The 20,231-nt window shown below is 40.2% G+C and overlaps 1 protein-coding gene across 4 annotated transcripts in view; it reads left to right on the top strand.

Annotated features, from left to right (window-relative positions):
- ELMO1 (engulfment and cell motility 1) overlaps positions 1 to 20,231 on the top strand; it is a 311,558-nt gene that overhangs the window by 62,285 nt on the left and 229,042 nt on the right. For 3 of the 4 annotated variants that reach the window (XM_080383306.1, XM_080383305.1, XM_080383307.1), the window contains 2 exons: positions 68 to 140; positions 13,117 to 13,167. In XM_080383306.1, the coding sequence (XP_080239432.1) occupies positions 68 to 140; positions 13,117 to 13,167 (124 nt within the window). The remainder of the gene's footprint in view (positions 1 to 67; positions 141 to 13,116; positions 13,168 to 20,231) is intronic. The other variant, XM_080383308.1, reaches the window with a different exon arrangement.

The raw sequence follows: 20,231 nt of genomic DNA, 5'->3' as shown, positions 1-20,231 counted from the left end.
AGGTAAATAGTACTTCTTGAGTTTTTAACATTTCATTTTGTGATTAATTTATTCTCCTATTTCTAAGGTGGTCTCTTGCAAATCATGATCAGTTTGCACTGCAGCATGCTGATAGTTCCAATTTCTACATCACGGAGAAGGTAGGTAAATCATTCAATACAGCTCTTGCATAGCCTGTCAAAATGTTTGCCACAATAATTTATTTTAAATTAAAATATATAAAAACCAGAGTATTTTCTGAAATGTGATGCCAATGAAAGGGATGTACTGGGAGACCTGGTTTAATGATTTTGCGCTGATTTCTTGTTTGGAAAGGCAAGTAAATTTGAATGTGCCAAGACCTTCACATCTGTTGTGTTTCAGACTTCAGCACTGAGCCCTTCAGCTTTGGTATTTGCACATGTTCGGTGCTCTGCTGAGAAGTGGTGTACGGGAAATTGAAATATGTAAAACACGAAGGGCTCTTTGAAGTCTGAGGAGAACTTCAGTGCATGTCACTTACCTCTTTGGCTGATCAGGCCGAAAGAAGTTTCAGTGACTGTGTAATATTTCCTACTCCTACCTGTCTGCTGTCTTGTCCTTTCCCAGTTCTGTATGTTATGCTGCCTTATTTTTTTGGTCCACAGATAAAGTGGCAATAGGTGGTTCATGAAGTGATGCAATGATTTCAGCACAGAGTAATGAATTGGCTGTGCCTGTAATAAAAATGCAACATGTAGTCTAAATAAATGGGACATCCTCATCTGAACAAGACCAAGTAAAACATTCATTCCTAGCTTTACTGATAGAATTGCTGAAATTACTGAAATTATGAAAAAAATAATAATTTGTTTGGAAGAGTGTACACATTAGTGCTGCAGAGGTACAATTTCTAAGCAATGGGAAAAGAGAGCGATATTCAAAACCAGCTGAGGTCCATGTGCACATTCCTTAACCTTAGTGGATTTTGAGCTAAATCTGAGTTTAGCTGCATAGATCTAGATGCCTCTGACTTAGAGTGTTATCAGTGTAGTTTGGCTTACTCCTAAGTGGGTCTTTTTGCTTTGTTTTGCATTTTACACTTGTTTAGGATCTGCAAAATACAGCTGAGACACGAACTAACTTTTTTCTTGCTGTAATTTTTACCCCCACCCAAGAAATAAAGGGAACTTAAGCACAGTTAAGCATTTAGAAAGACTAAATTTAGCAAGGCAGCTAGAGCAGTTGCTTATAAGATAGTGCTTTTTTTTCTTACATTTTTTTAAGCAGACCAGTTTCAGTTTTTCATTTAACTGTTTGTCACCCCCGACAACCTTCTCGATGTGTCACAGTTTGTTTTTGGATCTCCCCTTTTTTCCTTGTGCGGTTTTGATCCTTTCTTTTCAAGTTTCAACTGACAGACACTTCAAAGGCCACCACAAGGAAAACTGTTGAAGTAATTACTGGCTGCTGTGTTTTGCCTCCACCCAAATTAAATAGTGAGACTGTTACGCTAATTGCCCTGAATTGTGACACAACATTTTCCAATAAGCCAGACACAACTGAATTTGCCTGTTGGCATTTAAACTCTGATTGTACAGTGAATATTTCCAAGAAGCCACTGAGTGAATACTAGGGCTCGTTGAAGGAATTTGTCCTGATACAATTGGAGGAATCTTCCAGGCTTTACCTCTATGTTTGGTGGGGTAGGCTCCTGCAGCTTTGAGAAGGAGGAATGTTTTCTGTTCTACATAAGAGGAAGTCTGATGGCTTTTGGCTGCCTTAAACTTGCAATAAGGGTGGAAAATGATGGTCTTCTGGAACATTTGGGATTGTACTGCAGAGAGGACTTCGAGTTTGTTTATTCCCTACTGAAACTATGCAGAGTGTCTGACTCTGAGTCACATAAATAAGAGAAAAGAGCTCTAAATGCCACCAGTATTACTCAGATGTCTGTGACTTTTATTAGATATTGTTCACTGTTTGTCACTGCTTATTGGATAGTGGCTATAAAGAGAGGCTTATATAGGCCATCACCCCTTCTATGTACTTCCCCTCATTTGTGTGCAGTAGCATGTTGTTGTTTTCTGAATTAAAACACGAAAAACACCAGGTGTGAGGATAAACACTTGCACTTTAATGAAGCTACAACGCTAATTGTTAAAGCCCACATTGCTTTAATCTGCCTCTTACTAGGATGTGAGCAGAGCTCTTTTGCAAACGGTGACAGCTTCTAATAAGTTTTTTTTCACTGCATTCGAAGATGCATTGTATGTCTGTACATATGCAGAAAACATTATGTATGGGTCATGTTTCTGCAGAGCCTGGGTGACTGCTGATTTATGGCTTTCCAGGTAGACATTCCTTTTTGAAGTGTCACCACGTTTAAAGTTGCCAGAAAGAAAAGCAATTAATTAATTATTGTACAAAGTAACAAGAAACTTTGAGGTGAAAATGTTACAAATGTGGGATTGTCAACACATGGTTTACAATTATATTTTTGGTTTTGGGTGGCAAACAGCGCATCTGTGTTTTGGTAGTCATATGCAGAACTCTTTATCTTTTGTAGCTGACCTGTATTCCCTGATTATACCATACATAAATAAAAACAACGACCAAGCAGTTCTGTTTGTTTCTCCCCCCCCCCACCCCCCCCGGCTGTATTATTTGGGAAAATGTCTCTACAGAAGTAGCAATAACTCCTTCAGACAGTATAAGGGCAGTCTTATAACAAATCTTGAGTCAGCCAGGGTTTCTACTAGAGATAGGGCTTATCACAGCAGATGCAGTTTGGACTGCTGCCTCCGGGGTTCTGGTTTGGCTATATCTGTGCCCCTGAAAGTGCAGTGGAAATTATTAATTATGTATTTTAGTAATTTCTTTAAAAATGGGAGAAATAAAACAGGAGGATATATGAACAACAAAACGAAGCAGGCATAGTGCCTAAGCTCAAGCCTAGCTGGTGTTTTGATCACAGTGTATTTGACTTTTTAATTACATTAATAGGTGTGTCTCTTGGTTTTTTTAAATGCCTTACTTATCATGGAGGAGCATTTCTTTGGTAGGTCAAACCTCTGAAAGCCTGACTTCTGAATGAGGATCTCATTGTGCTAGACACTATATAACAGAGAATGAAAAAGTCATCTTTGCTTCAATCTGTCCAGGTTGTGCCTGAATAAATGCTCGTGCATGTTGAGGCATAAAAAGTCAGGAATGCTATAGCCTGGGTGAGGTCAGGTTTAGAATGGAAAATGCTATGTGAAGGGTAGAAAATGACTGTATAATTTTGTGTGCTATGTGTGTTCCTGGGCTGAAAACCACAGCTTGGATCTCTATCTGCTGTGTTCCTCTGCTGGTGGTACTAGGAATTCAGGGACAGGCATGCGAGTGTCTCATGCAGCACGTTGGTGGATATGCCTGGTCCCTTATCATTGCTCACCCTTGGCCTTGTAAACCAGGTCTGGCTGCTATAGATCCATCTGTGCACCTGGCTGCACTGCCCACTGTGGGCTCTGGGTCCGGCAGGGTCATTTTTAGCTCAAACTTGGTCTCTAAAAACAAAAAGGTTGTGAAGGAGCTGGATCATTGTCACTGTTGAGATGACAACGCAGCCTGAAAAATGAGTTTTTTTGGTCACATCTGAAGGTGTGATAAACCACAATGTTTATAACAAGGGGGCCTTGCAGGAGTGTGGGGCTGGGCAAGAGCAGTGTTCAAACTGGCTTCACTGCTAGAGGTAGAATGTGGTGCTTTTAACTCTGCACCCTGAGCAGCTATTGGGAAGAAAAGGCTAACTCACTCTTGCTGAGGGGCTGTGTGAGCCAGCTCCTGGCTATGTTCAGCACACAATGATGATACTGGTGCCATTTTTTAAAATCTTGGGTTTTAAATGTAAGGGCATTTCATTAATCTGTGTGTTGATTGCGGCCCATTTTTATTCAGTCATAAATTTATTGTGTTTGGTTTTTTACATCTGATGCCCTTGAAGACTCCCTGTGTGTTTTTCCTTCTTTCCTGACTCCCACAGTTCCCTTTCATTCCTACGGGCCTATTGCATGAAGTGGAGGATAGCAGACACTGAGTTCCCTCCAGTAATTTTGAGAGACTTTTCGTGTTGTTTTGCAAAGGGAGCTGCCCCCACCTTACTTTCGTTGTCATTACTCAGCTCTTTGCTGTGTTGGCAGATGGGACGTCCTTCTACCCCCTGCCTTCCCCAAGCTGGGAACCTGCGTACCAGAGTCCCTGGTGATTGTTTTTTCTCAAAGGTGCTTTTGCTTGTGACCTATTTTTTGCTGAATACAACCTGTAATTGTATATTCATGTGAAATTCCACCATGCCATTGCAGGCTCCCTGCGTGGGAGCGTATGCAAATGATGGGACGGGAAATGAGCCACTAGTAGGGTTGGGGTTTTTTTGAGGTTTTTTCTTTCACGTTTTAGTATTTGTCTGTACTCACTAATTGACTGAATGTCGGTGAGTTCGAAGTAAACATGCTCAATAATGAAAGTTTCTGATTTACTAAAGGACTTGGTGCTTTGTAAGCAGCTGAAAATGGTAAGTAGCATAAAGGCTGGGAACTGGAGAAATGTATCAAGTGCTCTGTTCCTTGTTTGCCATTTTGCATTTCTCTTGGTAATACATTTGTTAGTAGTGCTACATAAATGGCAGATTCCATTCCAGATTGGACCTCGACCAAACTATGCCCGACTTTCCCTTTTTTCTGCCACTGATAGGACATGTGGTATTTCCCTTATATTCACATATTTCTTACTATTTTGGGTCATCTGCACAGCCCTGCAGATATTCCTAACAATAAGGACAGCACATGGAGCCAGAGCAGCTGTACTTCTGCCTGCTTGATGGATGCTGGTAAAACTGTCTTGTGAGCTCCAGTAAAAAACAGTGGACATGAGTATATTTCTTCAGTGAACAGAAGTAAAACTCGAGTATCTGTACACTAGATCACTTTCCACCCTGCTTCGGCTTTGTTCAGGCTGATCTCAAGAACAGTGGTCATCCTTCTCTTATCAAATTAGTCCTAGTTTTTAGGACTCATTTTGTAGGACTTTAGGTTTATGCTAAATTTTCCAAAGAAAATGATTCTGTCCTGTCACCCTGTTAAACTTCCTGACCCCAGCATGAGCAGCTCAATTCTTCTGCTTGCCTTCTTTTTAAATAGTTAGTATGACAATATCTTCTGTTCAGTTCCTTAGTTCCACATCAAGGCTGATGTGGTGGATCAAGTGGGTTTTTTTTAAACAGCTGTATAGATATTTATTTTCTTGATTTTAGTTTGTCATTTTGCCTTGCAAGTAATCACTAGAGAGGAAAGGCTCTGAAATGGTTTGTCTTTGTTTCAGCGCTTGAAGATAGGTACAGTATGCCACAGGTGCAGTGTGATTGTTTGGGTTCAGCTGATAGCAAACAGTTCTTTCAAGATATGGCTGACAGAAAAATGCTCTTTAAATTATCTTCATACTTAGAGAGCAACCTATTCAGATGGGTATTTTTACAAGGTGCAGTGAACAGACATCATAGCTCACTGCTGAAAGGGGATGGTTCTGATTTCTTCTCCCCTGCCCCAAGAGATCCTGCCACTTCATTTCTGCTGGCTATGGCATTTTTTTAATTTTTTTTTTTTTGACAATTTTTGGAGGTGGTGGCAAGGGAGGGGGAATAATGTGCCACTTTAATTAAATTTGCTTAAGAAAAAAGTCTGCCTGATCTGATGTAAGGGTGAAGCAGAACCTTTGAATCGTGTCCAGGAATGGGCTGCAGAGAAGGAAGAAGTTAAAGGAAGGGCAGAAAAAGGAATGAAACTTTGCTCTTCATAACAGCTGTGAGCTGTTATGTCCCTCTGTTGCTCTTGGGACTGGTTTAGGCTGATGTGGAATGAACTTGATGGCAAATTACGACTGTAGTCAGAAAGGAGAAGGGATGTTTTACCTACAGTCCCTCTGTATCTGTGAGGAAGGGTGCAGGCAAGGGAGTAAGAGTAGGATGTGTATGTTAGAGAAGCACAGGTATGTGCAGGCTTCCCCTTAAACAAGCCTTAGTGTGGCTCCAAATGTGGTGCTTGCAAAATGAGCTGGCCAGCTTTCCTGATTTTACTTACAATGCTTATGTCTGTCTTTTACCTTACAAACTGGGCAAAACCCAAAATGATAAAATTTTTGGCTGGTTTAGTTCCCTTGTTGATTCATCAACTAGTTATACAACTGTTTATGCCACATAAAAACAGTAGTAGGAATGAGCAAGAGACTGAAAAGCAAGACTCTGCTTTATGGTAGCAAAGCTTTGCTTTGATTTGGCAAAAGTGACTGCAAACTGCAATCTTGGCTTGGGTCTAAAGCTATTTCTCTTAGCAGCAGCATCTGCTTAAGGAGCTACTCCTCCTGTGCTGACCCTTCCTTGGTGCCGTGGGTGAATGTGTTGGGTTAACTGCATGGAAGAGCTGACTTCAAATTGACAGTCTTTATTTGGGTTTTTTGTGTGTCCGTACCAGTTCCCTGTTCTGATTTCCCCACATGATCTCAACAACAACAGTATGATCCCAGCTAAGTCTGTCACTTCCTGATGTTTATTTTGCAGGGTGCAGCTGTTATGTTCCAGCTTATCAGAGGATGATGGGGCTGCTTGTTATCTGCCTGCTCCTTTCGTGTTACTGGTACAACTCAACTGTCTGTGTGGTTGCTTGAATTGGGGAACTGATCCAGGTTAAAAATAACTTGTCTGTAACTATAACCTACAGTGTAATACCACTCTTGCTCTGCAGAGCAAGTGGTTCCTGATAATGTCCCTGTAGATCACGCCACCTGAAGATGAGTAAATCATGCAAAGTACAGACTTTTTCTTAGGATGTGGTTTAAGTGTCATTGAATTTGGTATTACTGTGGGTTGCTGGAGAAAAAGGTAGTTGAGCTTTCTTTTCCCCTCTGTTGCTTCATTCCCTTTGCCCCACTAGCATCCTAGTGACTACTGCTAGAAGGTGAGTTGCTTCAAGTCAAGGATCTGACAAAAGAAAACTCTGGATTTTTTTTTCCCCCTTTTTATGTGAATGAAGGGGAGAGGAGGAAGTAATTTTTTAAGGTTAGGTGGCTGACTGTGTTGCTGCATGTTAGTAGATCTGATGTAAGGAAAGTGTTAGGAGCCCACACGCTGCTAGAAGGATATATGCAGAATTGTGCCTCTTGTGGGCTGTGGAGTTGCACTGGATTAGGTATACCGTGAAACTGTACCACTGGTGTAATTTGGTTTATTTACTGGCCTCTGTCATCTTTGAATAAGGGTAGATAAACAGCATGCAGAAAACCCCCTCTTTTTAGAAACTCCAGCTATACTTACCAACACTTAATTTTTTAAGGAAAATGCTTTCATCAAATTCTAATGTGAAAAACTAGAAGACATTCTCCCTGTCTCCAGCAGCTTCCCAGAAAAGGAATTCTATTACAAGATTAATTGCCTCAGTATTTCTTCTAAAACAGTACTGTATTTCTTAGCTCTCATCAAAGTTTTTGGTGACTAAAAATTAACTTAAGAAATCTCCTACCAGGTCAGCCAAATGTTATATCTAATTTCATAGCCTATCTCCAGTTGTAACAGTAGCAAATGCCATTCAGGGTTGTGATGAGATGATGCTTTTCATTCTCTTCGTGCTTCCTCAGCATTTACATTCATCGTACTACAGGTGTTAGAGGCTAAATCTACACTTAGTCCATTTAATATTCCATATAAAGGCCATGAAATTCTTTCATCTCTTCTTGAACCTGCTGATACTGCCTGCTTTCACAACCTGTTGTGACAGCAAGCTCAAGTAGTTCACTGCCTGCTGAAGGAAGAGGTATAGTCTTCATATCTGCCTTAAACCAATCCCTTACTGTTTTCATCCAGCAATCCCTAGTTCTCATACTGCAGGATTTGATTAACAGCAGTTCTGCCTTCAGCTTGTCCCCTGCATTCCCTCCTGGGGCCTTTGTCCCTCCAAACAGAGAAGACCTTGCCTTGTGAGGCAGCTGCTCAATCCCACTGAGCATTTCCTTTGTCTTTCTCTGTATTTTCCCTGACACTACTGTGTCCTCCTTAAGGTGTGAAGATCAGAACTGCACACAGTGCCCTGTGTATGGGTGCTTCAAGTTCTTGGGTGGTGGCAAAACGATGCCTCTGACTAGTTCACAGTACCACTTCTGACAGCACCCAGTGTTTACTGACTGCTGTAGCATATTGAATCGGTGCTTTAAGGGAGATCGGCCGACAAAAACTTTGCTTGTCTTTCCTGGGTTGTTGACTTAAAAGTGAACTATATTATGTTATTATGTTGTCCTTATTTACTACTTGCCCAAACTCATCCTTACAAAAATGTTATGGAGTCACCAGCTTAAAGTGTGTTTCATAGCTCTAATTTTTTGTTGTGTCACTTTGGAGGAAGATGTAATAGAATAGTAGTAGTATTGAAATAGGAAAGAATCTATTACTTATCAATATAAACACATGAAGAATTTTAGATTTCTTGGCTGTTACTCTTCAGCCTAGTTAGCGAAGTCTGAAGGAAGCTGTTTGGTCAAAGTTAAAGAATAGTGCCGAGTAAGCTATAACCATGGGAACCAATGCTTCTATGTCTTCCTCAAATATGTTGAGAAAACATTCCATTCCAACCAGTTACAGTGAGCTGAATCCTGAGGCATTTTACTCAGTATAACAGATTATTAAAATGAGAAAACAAATGCACGGCAAAATAAATTGATACGTTTTCTGAAGTGTTTTTCCAGCAAAGCTCTGAATAAATGGCTTGACCGTTTTGATAGGATTTTTTTGAAAACGAATTCATGTACCTTCATCCCTCTGTGTGGTTTGGTGGACTCTGTTAATGCTTGAGGGCAAGTCTATGCAAGTCTCCTGCATGTGTTTTGGGCAAAGTAGCCTATGGCATAGTAAAGGCAGAGCTTTGAGAAGGAACAGAATCTGGTGGCAGGTAACATAGGTTCATGTTGCTGCAACTGGTGGAGCTGGAAGTCAGAGGCCCTAGGACCTGAACACAAGGCAAACTGTCCAGGTATACTTTACTTCCTGCTGTGCCTTGTGGTTTGTGTGTTTTCATGTCTGTCTGAAAACTCAGCTTGGAAAGCGTCATGAGGCAATATGATGCTTGGAAATACTATCTACTCAATTAGAATAAAATAATCTTGTGAGTGTAGACTCTTGTTAGATATAATACTGCAATTGTGGCTTATTTGTATCCATAATATAACTGCTGTTTAGTCCTAGATAACTTTTATAACAAATCCATTTACTTGTTAGGATTTTTTGGGGGTGTGGGGTGGGGGTGTGGGGGTTAATAGTACTGTTTTTACCAGTTCCCTCACTGCCCAGGAACAAGCTTTCTAATATAGATCAACAGGATGAACAATCCCTACAAACTTGATGTACACTTGAGAAACAGATCAGAACTAGCTTGGAAGGGTTTTTTGGTTTTTTTTTTTTGTCTTGTTCATGTGGCTACCTCCCTATAGGTGGTGGTGAGCCCTGTCCTGAACAGTTGTGGTGGTGGTGCTCACCAGTATGATTGCCAAAACAAGGCTGCCACAATGATGTTCTGTTATCCTGGAAAAGAAATCCACAGGATGTTGTCCTTAATACTAAGCAGATTAACTGTGTGTAAATGTTGCAATTGAAATTAACTGGCATACTGACTACTGCATCACCCAGTTAATGTAGGAAATCCTCTTGGCTTAATTGTACGCTTACATGCTGTTTCTTGGTAGGTGCTTAAGTCATAATTTAGAATGGATAAGCAAAATTGGATTTTTGTATTGGGGGACAGCTAACCCTTTTCGAGTTTTGGCTAGCCTGCTGGTGTTAGAGGCTTGATGCTTTGAATACTTTCAGAGAGGAAGTGCAGGCAGTTTTCCTTTAAGCCTTTGTCTAAATCAGGAGTTGAAGACAAGCTTTCTATCTCTTGTGGTAACTGACTGAATTTATAGTACAGGGCAGACTTTGGCACTTTGCACCAAGCCAGGCATGATGAAAGGTCCTTGGGCTTCATGTGCTGTGGGCTCTGACAAGTGTTGCAACTTTGAGTCTGAAAGCCTTGGTGTTTCAGACTTGGCTTGATAAATAAATAGAAAGACCCCAACGAAAATTTCTGGTGATGCTTTTATGTACTTTGTGTGTTCTTTTTTCTGTTTTATATATAACCTGCTGACATACAGTCACTGGAGAACAGTGCTTCTCTTGTTTATCCATTGCAATAGCTGAACTTCAGCCAGGTTATGGCTTCCTTTTTTCCACTTGTTCTGACATTCTTCTCACTATAGAGAAATAATTTTTAGCAAGATAGATATTGTTAAAAGATCTAGACAAGATCACATGCTAGATTGTTTGTAGATTCAATCTATGCAATCTGTAAGTGTTCTTATTTAATTAGAGTTTTATTTTTTACCTGCATGCCTGACACTGTAGAGAGTATGTCAGGTTAAGATCAGCTTTTTATGTGTTAGGGTTTTATGTGCTTTAGCTTCTTATGTGTTTAGGGTTGTGACAAAATTACTGTTAATTGAACAAACTGCGGAGCGTGGTTTCAGCCCGAAGCAACTGCGAAATAATGTAATTTGGGCTGTGGCTGGCAGCTTGTTGCTTCCAAAAAGGGAAGGTGTAATTTCTCCTCACAGTTTGCCTGTTCTGTTCCCCACCACTGCTTCCCTGCTCCCAGAGATGTGGTTCCACCATCTTTCTTGGGTTTGCACTGGTGCTGAACCCTTGCAGAGCTTGCTTCTGTTTATTAACCTGACGGAAAACTCCTCTCTTTCCTACCGGGGCTAATTTCTGCGAGTTTAGTGAGGCTGACCTACAAACAGGTCTGTCCAGTGCCAGAGCTGGTGGGAGGTGGGAGGGAAATAGTACTCTTTGGAGTACTGTTTGGAAACGCCTCAAGCCTCCTGAGACCACTGCGTAGCCTCCTCGCCCAATGCCTAGTACCTCATGTTTGCAGTGAACTAAAAGTGTTTGCAGAGATGATTATTGTGGACCAGATGAAGTGACTTAAACTGCAAACTCATTTCTACATCTGATTTTGTAGTTCATGTTAATTAGAGCAGGAAACATGAGAAACTTTAAGCTGAAAGTTTTGTTGCTGAAAAAATAAGCCTCTGTGTGTGCTCTTACTTATGTTTAAGAACAGTCTATTTACTTCGCTCCAATATTTTCATATAGGTTATTGGTGAACTTCTGAATGTGACTGGTACAGTTGAAGTTGTTTAAGTGTTGTCTGATTCCCTAACTGTTTTTAGTATTTTTGCATGCTGGGATTTGCTGCGTTACAAGTAAAGCTGATGGAACCCTGTGTGTATGTGTGCACGCACATACCCTGGCCTAACACAGTTGAGGGCCAGTGGCTTAGTCTAAACTGTCGATGGAGGTAAATTTAGCCTATGCTGACTGTCTGTCCTAAAGCAATTACTTTTATTCAGTTCCACAAATCCAGAAGGCAGGAACAGTTTAAGCCACCACAACTGTTTGCAAAGTGAGTTTGTTTCAACACTGATTTAGATTAAACCACTCAAATGCACTATTGCCACTTCATACAGATTCCTTAGACGTGATGAAACATAGCTGGGTCTGGTGCTGTTTTACTACAAGAAGAGAAAATCTGGCACTTTGTTAGCGCTGTGGGAAGTCACCCTCTATTTAGCTGCTCACCCTTTTTTGCCCCTCTCTTGAGTATAGCCTGGCTGGCCTCCCTGGGGCTGTTCTGGCAGGAGGCGGCTGCTGAAGGCTGAGATGAGTTAACTGCATATATAAGGAAAGACCGTAAAAAAACTTTCTCCCATGTACCCCTTGTGTTGGCTGGCACTTCATTTATTTCAGTTAGAGTGAAGAAGTCTTTGTGGGTGGAGAGTGATCTTGTAGGTAGCTAGAACCAATCCCACAGATGACTTGGATACCAAGAAAGAGACAATGTACTGGAGTTTTATTTTGGGACTACTTGACCTGGTTTCAGGCAAAATTTATCCTGGTTTTAGCATTTTGGATTTGAGAAGTTTCAGAATGGGAGCAAGAAAGATAAAATGAATTTGGGAGAAATTGCCTGAGAAGAAATACTCTCTCTCTCTCTCTCTTTTTTTCCTGGGCTAAACACCAGTCTGCAGAAAGCTTGCAATGTGATCCTCAGAACAAAATTAGCTCTTCTCTCTCAAACTGTTAGGGATTCCTCCAGTTTCTTTGACAAATTAGGGTATTGGTCCATGAACAAGCTATTGAACCATGGATGAAATTGTGACTGTGCATTGTGCTGTGCACAGTCAGCACCTGTTAGTATCTTTGTCGTGCTAGGGACTGTAGTCTCAACCTGTGGTGAACAGGAGGTAGCTTGTTGAAAGAGGGGCAGGGTCCCCTATGCTTACCACAGGGGAAAACCATGAACATGGGCATTGACCACAAAGTTGTGAGGATACTGTAAGTGTACACCATAGCTTATGTCATAGTAGCTTTTTCGTCTGTCCGTAGCTTTAGTTTAATTGAACACGTTATGTGAGCTTAACCAAAAAAAAAATGTTTAATGCTGCCTCTTTCTGCCAGCCGGGTAAGGAGAATGACTTATGACACGTTTGAACCTTACTTACTGTTAACAGTGATGGTTGGTTTTTTGTTTTGGTTTTTTTTTTTTTTTCTTACTTTGAGGGAGAATGCAAAGTCTTGGTGGCAGAGCTCAGTGGGTTCGTTCCAGTGGTTTAAGTCAGCATGTTCTTGTTATAGAAAATGGAAAGCCAGTGGGATAAATTTTAAATCCTGCAGATGTTTAATGACAGGTTTCAGCAAACTTACGAACTCCTCAACTATTTAGCACAATACCAGAGCCAGACACCATAGACAGTATATTTCAAAGAAATATTTAGAAGTTGCCAGTGGAAGCTAAACTTTGAAAAACATGAAGTCATTCTTGAAAGGGTTCAGATTTGTTAAATAAAATGTGAACCTATTTCTTGAAGCTAATGTTAGTCTATCTTGGTGGGGAAAACACTGTATAGGTGTTAGCTTGCATGAAAGAGGGAAGCTTTTGCATGCAGGCAGGGGAGGGTACTGTTGCTGGTTTAGTATGTCATTCTGCTCAATGCATATTTCATCTTTGAGTCTTAAATAACACCTTTTGGATTTTTCTCTTTCAGAATCGTAATGAAATAAAAAATGGAGCCATCCTTCGATTAACAACATCTCCAGTGAGTTACTGTTCTGTTCTTCTCTCCATGCAAAATGAAAATTTGATTAGTAAATCATTGTGAACGGACACATGTATTTTTAAGTTTTAGCCACACTGTATCCCACAATCCTCCTGCCAAGGAGGGTGATGGAGTGGTCACAAGATGACTGCATGTGGTCTTTTTTTGAGTTATGGGGACAGGGCTGGTACCTCTGAGTGACATTTAGTGATAGTATTGGCACAACTGGGTGTTTTTTGCATCTCACTTCTCTCCAACTGGGAACAGCTTTCATGTCCAAAATGCCTCTGCTTCCCTACCGGCATTGCAGCCTCACTCAAGTTGCTCTTTTTCTGCCCCAGAGCTCAGAGCCAAGAGAAGAGGCTGGGAGTTGAATCACAGAGAGCTCTGCTGGGCAGCTCAGGTCAGAGCTTTTCTGCTCTCTGAGTTTCTGTTGAGTGAGCAGCAACTGTAAAGCTGAGATTTTACTGTCTTCATTTTATTTTTTTTCAACACCACCTCCTTGCCAGCTACTCCAAAAGCACAGCAGAGTTGCTGGTTGCCTTGTAATGGCCTGTTTTCCTGCTGAGTTGAGCAGTACTGTTGCCACATGCTGAAAGCCACTATTAGTCCCTGAAGATGTATGTCTAAGGCAGCAGCAATCCCATTTCCTTGCTGACAAATGTAGTGTGCCATTAAAATGGTTTACCTCTTTATGGTGGTGTTCTAACTTCTGCAGATTCAAAGCATTCTTATGGCCAAACTCTGCCACCCTGTACTGCAACTCATTTGAACAGGCAAGATGGAGCTGTGGTGGTTTAACTTTTGGCTTCTGTTGAACCTGTTAAGTGTGGGGCCAGTTACCGCCATAAACTGGGAAAACTTCTAGATAGCAGCCACATAGATATTATTATAAGTACGTTTTTGGATGGATCACTTTTCAGCTAGTAGGGCCTAGGCTCACAGTAAACAGAGAAGTGTATGTTTTTACTAACTTCCCAGGTTCTCCAGGTATCCCGTGTGTTTCATTCCTCCCCAGCCTGCTTAACTTGATGATGGCTTATATCAGGCTTAGGAGGTGACTGAATTTGTATGCAGGTCTGTATATAGGCAGAAATTGCATAAGCCAATATGGAAACATATACATGCCTTGAGTTTTTTTAATAAGTGACTGCAATATTAATCTACAGAGTGTAGCTTCTTCATAGAAAGCACTTCCAAGCAGCAGCCAGCTGGGCAAACACAAGAGATTTCCATTATTCCTCGTCTTTTCCAGTGATCGCTATATACAGAGCTTTACAGTCATAAAAATAAACAACAGTTTAAGACCATGGCTCTGTTAGAGTTAATGTGATGCCAGAGTCTCTTGCCATAAGTCACCAGAACAGCCTTGTACATGGTGAAAGCACTTGCTGGTGGAATACACCCTATTTGATGGAATTTCCTCAGAAACAGAGCCTCAGCACCAGCTCCTCCTAACCTTTGGGACTTCTTAAGAACAAATGTCCACTCCAATTGAAAATGACTATCTACTGCTGAGACTTGGGATCTCATGAAATCAAAACAATGTCTGTGGTTCATCAAGAACCAATGTGGTCCAAATGTACTGCATCATTCTTTTGTGTAACCATGGCATGGAGTGACAGCATGAGATGACTCATGGAATCCTTCACTGTCTCAAAACCCACAACCAATTGCACCATGCAAAACTAAGGAGAAGCTGTGCTGTGACTGATCTTTGGAAATGTCTGATCACTTGTGCAATTGGAAACATGACCTACAAACACAAGACAAAATTTGGATTTGTAACACTTTCTGCTAATACTTATGGACAGGAAGGTGGAGCTCTGCATCGAACTCTATTCTGCTTGTTCTGTTTCTTTGATGATTTGATTTAGGGACTGTCAACCAAGATAGCAGTCCTTGGGATACTGAGGTGTTTTCTGTTACCTACCAAGTTATGGACCACTCTGGCCCTCGCCCACAGTTTTGACTTGACATTTGACTACCTTTTACAAGATAGAAGGCCAGTTTACTTTTTAGTCTTCAGTCATTATTTATCCCTGAACCGGTGCTTATTTTCAGATTTACTGATGTTTTTAAAAAGTTTTTATTAACTTTTTCCCAGAATCAGAGAGGTAGCTTGGAAGGTGGTTTCAAAGGACTGGATTGTTTTGTCAGATTAGAGAGTATTTGTATTCTTTAAATAGATGTAAAATGAAGTTCTGCAAGTTCCCACCCTACGATAAATAGTATCTTTCCTTTTAAGATGCTGTCAAAGTGGTCATCATAGAAGTACCTAAAATAAGATAGATTAAAGGCTTCCAAGCTGTGGTTTTTAGACTGGTGACCCACACAATGCTTGCCATTTACCCTGAAAGCTAACAGGCCATCTGTTTCCATTTTTCCTCTGAAATCCTGTATGAGAGCAACAGTAGTTGGAAGACATAATGTGAAGAACAGGCTGCATGATATGCTCCTGCAAAATGTGAAAGATGCTTTCCTAGCTTTTAGACTTGGGTGGGAAATGTTTTTCTCATCCTGTGAAAATATTAAGATTCTGAACACTGAAACTATCTCCCCCTTGCGCCAGAAAAAAAAAATCATAGCAAAAATGCTTTTTGAAGAGGTGGAGGAATTAGAAAAGAAGAGGAAGAAGGAGAGAAAATAAGAGGAGCCACGTACAGATTATGCAGTGTCTGGGATGTGTCCATATAGTTCCAGAGAGGCGAGCTGACTACTTCCTGGCTATTGTGGACAAAAAATAAATAAATCTGTCCTGAACTTCACAGGTCTTTTGAGGAAACTTTTTTCTTTGAAGAGTTGAGAGGTATCATTTTGACCAGTTCTGACGGCTGCATGAATTTAAAATGCTTTTCTAGTTCTTAATTTTCATGCAAGTTATTACTATGACAGCCAGTAGTCTGGCTGTACCAATTCACAGTTGCATGCCATAAGTTACTGAAAATTGGGTGAGAAGGAAGAGATATGATCTGTTTGAGTTCCGTTGTCAGTAGCCTCAATTTGTGTGTTGCTCATACACCCAGAACAGGTACCATTAAAGACTGAAATGAGAAAAAAAAGTAGTTTCATCTAGAAGTAGTGAACCAGTGTTTTTGGGTTGGCTGGGTTGGCATTTTTAAGACTAGGATTTGAAATCTAACTCCCCAAATCCAAATGTTGAATGCTTTCTCTTTTCTAATCTTAAATTTAGATTGTTTTCTGTGCATATATAGGGACCTTTTTCTGAAAAGTCATTGTTAATATTGCAAGGGGAAAACTGCACTTACAGCGTGCTGCTAAAACCATTATAAATTTTTGCCTTCTTCGATTTACAATGTGTCTATTTTAAACTTCTTTGAGTTAAAACTTTGCAAACGCCAGTCCTTAGGCCTGGTGGGAATTTGAACTGCGTCTTTGTTTCCGAAGGTCTGTTTGCTAAGTTTGATTCTCTGAAAGGCTGTTTTTTCTAAACAATGCTATTTTTTTCCTCTATAAACCACTCACCACACAGACACCCTGTTTCCTAGGTAACTTGAGTACAGATTGAATTTCTCTCATATTATCTTTGTTCCTATATCATGTTTCTTATTTATTTTTAACCTCTCCTATCATCTTTCTTAACAATTCTTTGTGCTGTTGTGTGTTTTTTGCAGTTTTCTGTGACCTGTTTTCCCCCTTTGTCCATTTGCATTTCTGAAGGGACTCATCAAAAGTTGCTTATGCAGCATTTCTTTGTTTTTAAACGGGTGACAGTTGAAATGCTAGATTGCTATTGTCTTTTTTTGTGATACTCATATTCCAGTGGATGGTTGGTAGGTGTATAAATACATGAGCTGTAATTGCTTCCGAGTGTGAGACTGTTCCGAAAGGATAGTTGTGTTCTGCAATGCAGCAAGCAGAGTCCAACCTTTTAGTGTGTGCAACTGCAGGATTCCTTTGATCTGATCCTGCAAGTCCTTGTTCAAATGACTAATGATTTTGACGTGATGCTAAAATATTGGGAAAACTAAACTGAAGGAACTGGCCTCTTTTTTTTTTTCTTTTTTTTTTTTTTCTTTCTTCATTTAATGGTTTTCAGACAGAACTGATTATTTGAGTACATGCTGGTTATTTGAAAGTAACTTCTTGAGCATTTAGAAAACATGCCTTGCTGATGAGCTGTATTCCTTAAACACTGAGTCAATGGGTAGCCTTTTCTAATGTGGTATTTATGATGCCTGATCATTTGCTTTTGTCCACAATTTTTTCTTTGATCCCCTGGTTGGAGATTGGTTAGGTTCTCAAACCTGTAAGTTGTTTATAGGCAGCTGTATTAGCATTTCTAGCATGAGCAATCATGTAAATGTAGGTGTTCGTTAATAGTCATCATTTTTTCTTTGAATGTTTTTACAGATGTGAGCAACCTGTTTTCTTATTTATATGTGATCTACACAGACAAGGAAGTGTAGGGTTTTTTTTAAACCTATTTCTACTTACACAGCTGAATCCTCTACCTTTGAGTAACAGTTTGGGGATCTGGTCTATAATCTTGGATCTACAATTGGTTTAATATGTGCTCAACTGTCTTAATGTTCTTGTGGTTCAGTAAATGCATAAATATTTGCAGGTCTAGCTTATTAATGTTATTATGTTTATCATGTAATGGTGAATTAATTGTTATTGAACCTTATAGCAGGAGCACTGACCATGGAAGTCAATGAGCCACTTTTATATTTGTCTGCTCATGATGCAAGAGGAAGATTTGGGAAGTGGAAGTGTTTTTTGTCTTTTTATAGATAAAGGTTTAATATCTTTGGGTTTCCAGAGGCATATTTTGAATAGTAAGCAAAAAGGATTGGTTCAGATGCAGCAAGAATGAAAATGGCTTCTCATTCTAAGTGGCTACTGATTGCATAAACTTATTTTAGGCATATTTGCATAAAACATACGGTTATCCATCTGTAATGCTTTTATTGCTGATTTAGTACACAACTCTAGATGTGACTGTTTCTCTGTTTATGCCTCCTTAGTTGTTTATAGAGATTGCGTAGGACTGCTCTGTGTTACGCTTGTACAGGGCTTTAGATGTACAGATTGTGTTTGAGTATTAATGTAAAAATGTTAACAATTAATGTCTTTGCTAATTAAAATGGAATCTCATTGCTTACCTGGCATCAGATGCTAGTCAGCCTTGGTGGGTCTGTTAAGTCTGGTTTGTCCATGATGATGGTTGTGTAACGTATCCACTGCTCCATTGCTTTCTGATGTATATACAGTTGTAGGTGAAGTGGCAATAACAAGCCAGGGAAAGGCAGCAGTTTAAACCACCACAGTGCTTCAGCACTGAGTGATTTAAGTTAAACCACAGAAATGCACCTGTTTGGTTAGTGCAAAACCATATTTGGTAGTTACTGATGTTCTGTATGTGCTTTTTCTAGCACAACATTGAATAATGTGGCTAACTTACCTACAGGGAAGACGAAAACACTGTATTTTATTTTATTTGCGTTTTTTAAAGGATAAAAAAGAAAATTGATTGCATAATGGAAAAACAATAAATTAAATCATTCATCCAAATTTCTTCCATAGCACATCAATGTTTGATAGTGGTTGCATGTGGAATCTGTGTCCTCCCTCTTTGTCCTTGCTTGCTGTATTTTGTATTCTGTACAGAATCCCAGTGTACATCTGGGTAATAAGTTGCTTTCAAAGCTTGCACAAAGTATTCCGTGGCAAAGAAATGATAATTTGATCAGTAGAATCCCTCGTTAGGATGATCTTGGGATTCCTGACCTCCAAATGGCTATTTGAATCTCTAAGCAAGTCACATCTTAGATTTAGGTCATTAGTTTTCTTTTTAAGCTGACAATCTCATCAAGCTGCTCCTTTTAAGCACTGCTACTCCCTAAGGGCAACCTTTCTGGCTGTCCTTGGAGCAAGTAATTTAAGACTAGACATGCAGCTTATGTCTCCTGACAGCCTTTTCAAAATGCTGGGGCTTCAACAGCACACGTTTTACAAGCTTCCTGTCTTCCTTCCTTTCTAAACATGAGAGCAGTTAATGCTGTCTTTCATTTACTCAAACAGACGCCTTTCTGTTAATTCCTTCATAATGGTTCTCAGTTGGGCAGGTTTTATATATTTATTTATTCTTACCTGAACGATATTTCAGTAAGAGGAGAGACATGGCAGCTAGCTCTGCTATTGCTTTAATGAGCTGTGCTCTCTGTCCATCCGCTGATGGATTGTAAATCATTAAAATAGCTCCCTGGTAAGCACTCGGAGCATATTTCATCTGGGTTTCATTTTTTAATGCAGTCATAAGTGAGCTGTACATTCCATAAGCACATATGAATGCTATGGCAACAAGAAATAGGAGGTTTGTGAGAGCTGCATGGTATGCACTGAAGCACTATTTTCACCCATCAGGCACTTGTGATGACAACAGACAATGTTACTTTTGGCCATGTTTCCAGTGAGAGTACCAGCACTCTTGCTGAGAAAAATATTTGGTTGCCCCTTTAATCAAGATCTACTCTGCCATTATCAGTTCTTTGCTCTTTGAATAGTAGGAATAAGGTTTATTGGATGCAGTGTCTTGCAGAACTTGTTTAATGTAAGAAAAGTACAGCTGTGTAAAAACTTTGCTGATGGGGCATTAGCATTGGCATAGTCAGATAAAGCCTGTGATGTTAGTAAGCTGTCTTTTATGTGCTTAAAACAGGGCTGAACCACTTTTCTGTTGGAGAGATGTTCCTTTATAGATTTTTGTGCTCTGTAGAGGGGACCAAGCTGTGTCTGATCTAAGATTTTATTTTGTAGTGTGGTGAATTTCAAAGCTCTTGCTGACTTCAGAGGAAAGAGGATTAATGTACCTCTGTTGGTAGATTGGTCCTGCTCATGCTGCCGTTCTGCCGTGTGGGTGAGCTGTTAATGCTCATCCCTGTACTGGTGGTCTCAGTTTTGGTGAGAGGTGGGGTGAGCTCTTTCCATGCTTGGTATTGATTCATGTGTAATGGAAGTCTAACCAGAATGGCAGCAGCAGTTCACCAGCCCCAGGTGTTTATGGTAGGGGCAGGAATCTCTTCTCAAGAAGAAGGGTG

The sequence above is a fragment of the Falco punctatus genome (assembly GCF_963210335.1).
Source record: "Falco punctatus genome assembly, chromosome: 4".
Taxonomy (NCBI): Eukaryota; Metazoa; Chordata; class Aves; order Falconiformes; family Falconidae; genus Falco; species Falco punctatus.
This window is presented reverse-complemented; position numbering and strand designations above follow the sequence as displayed.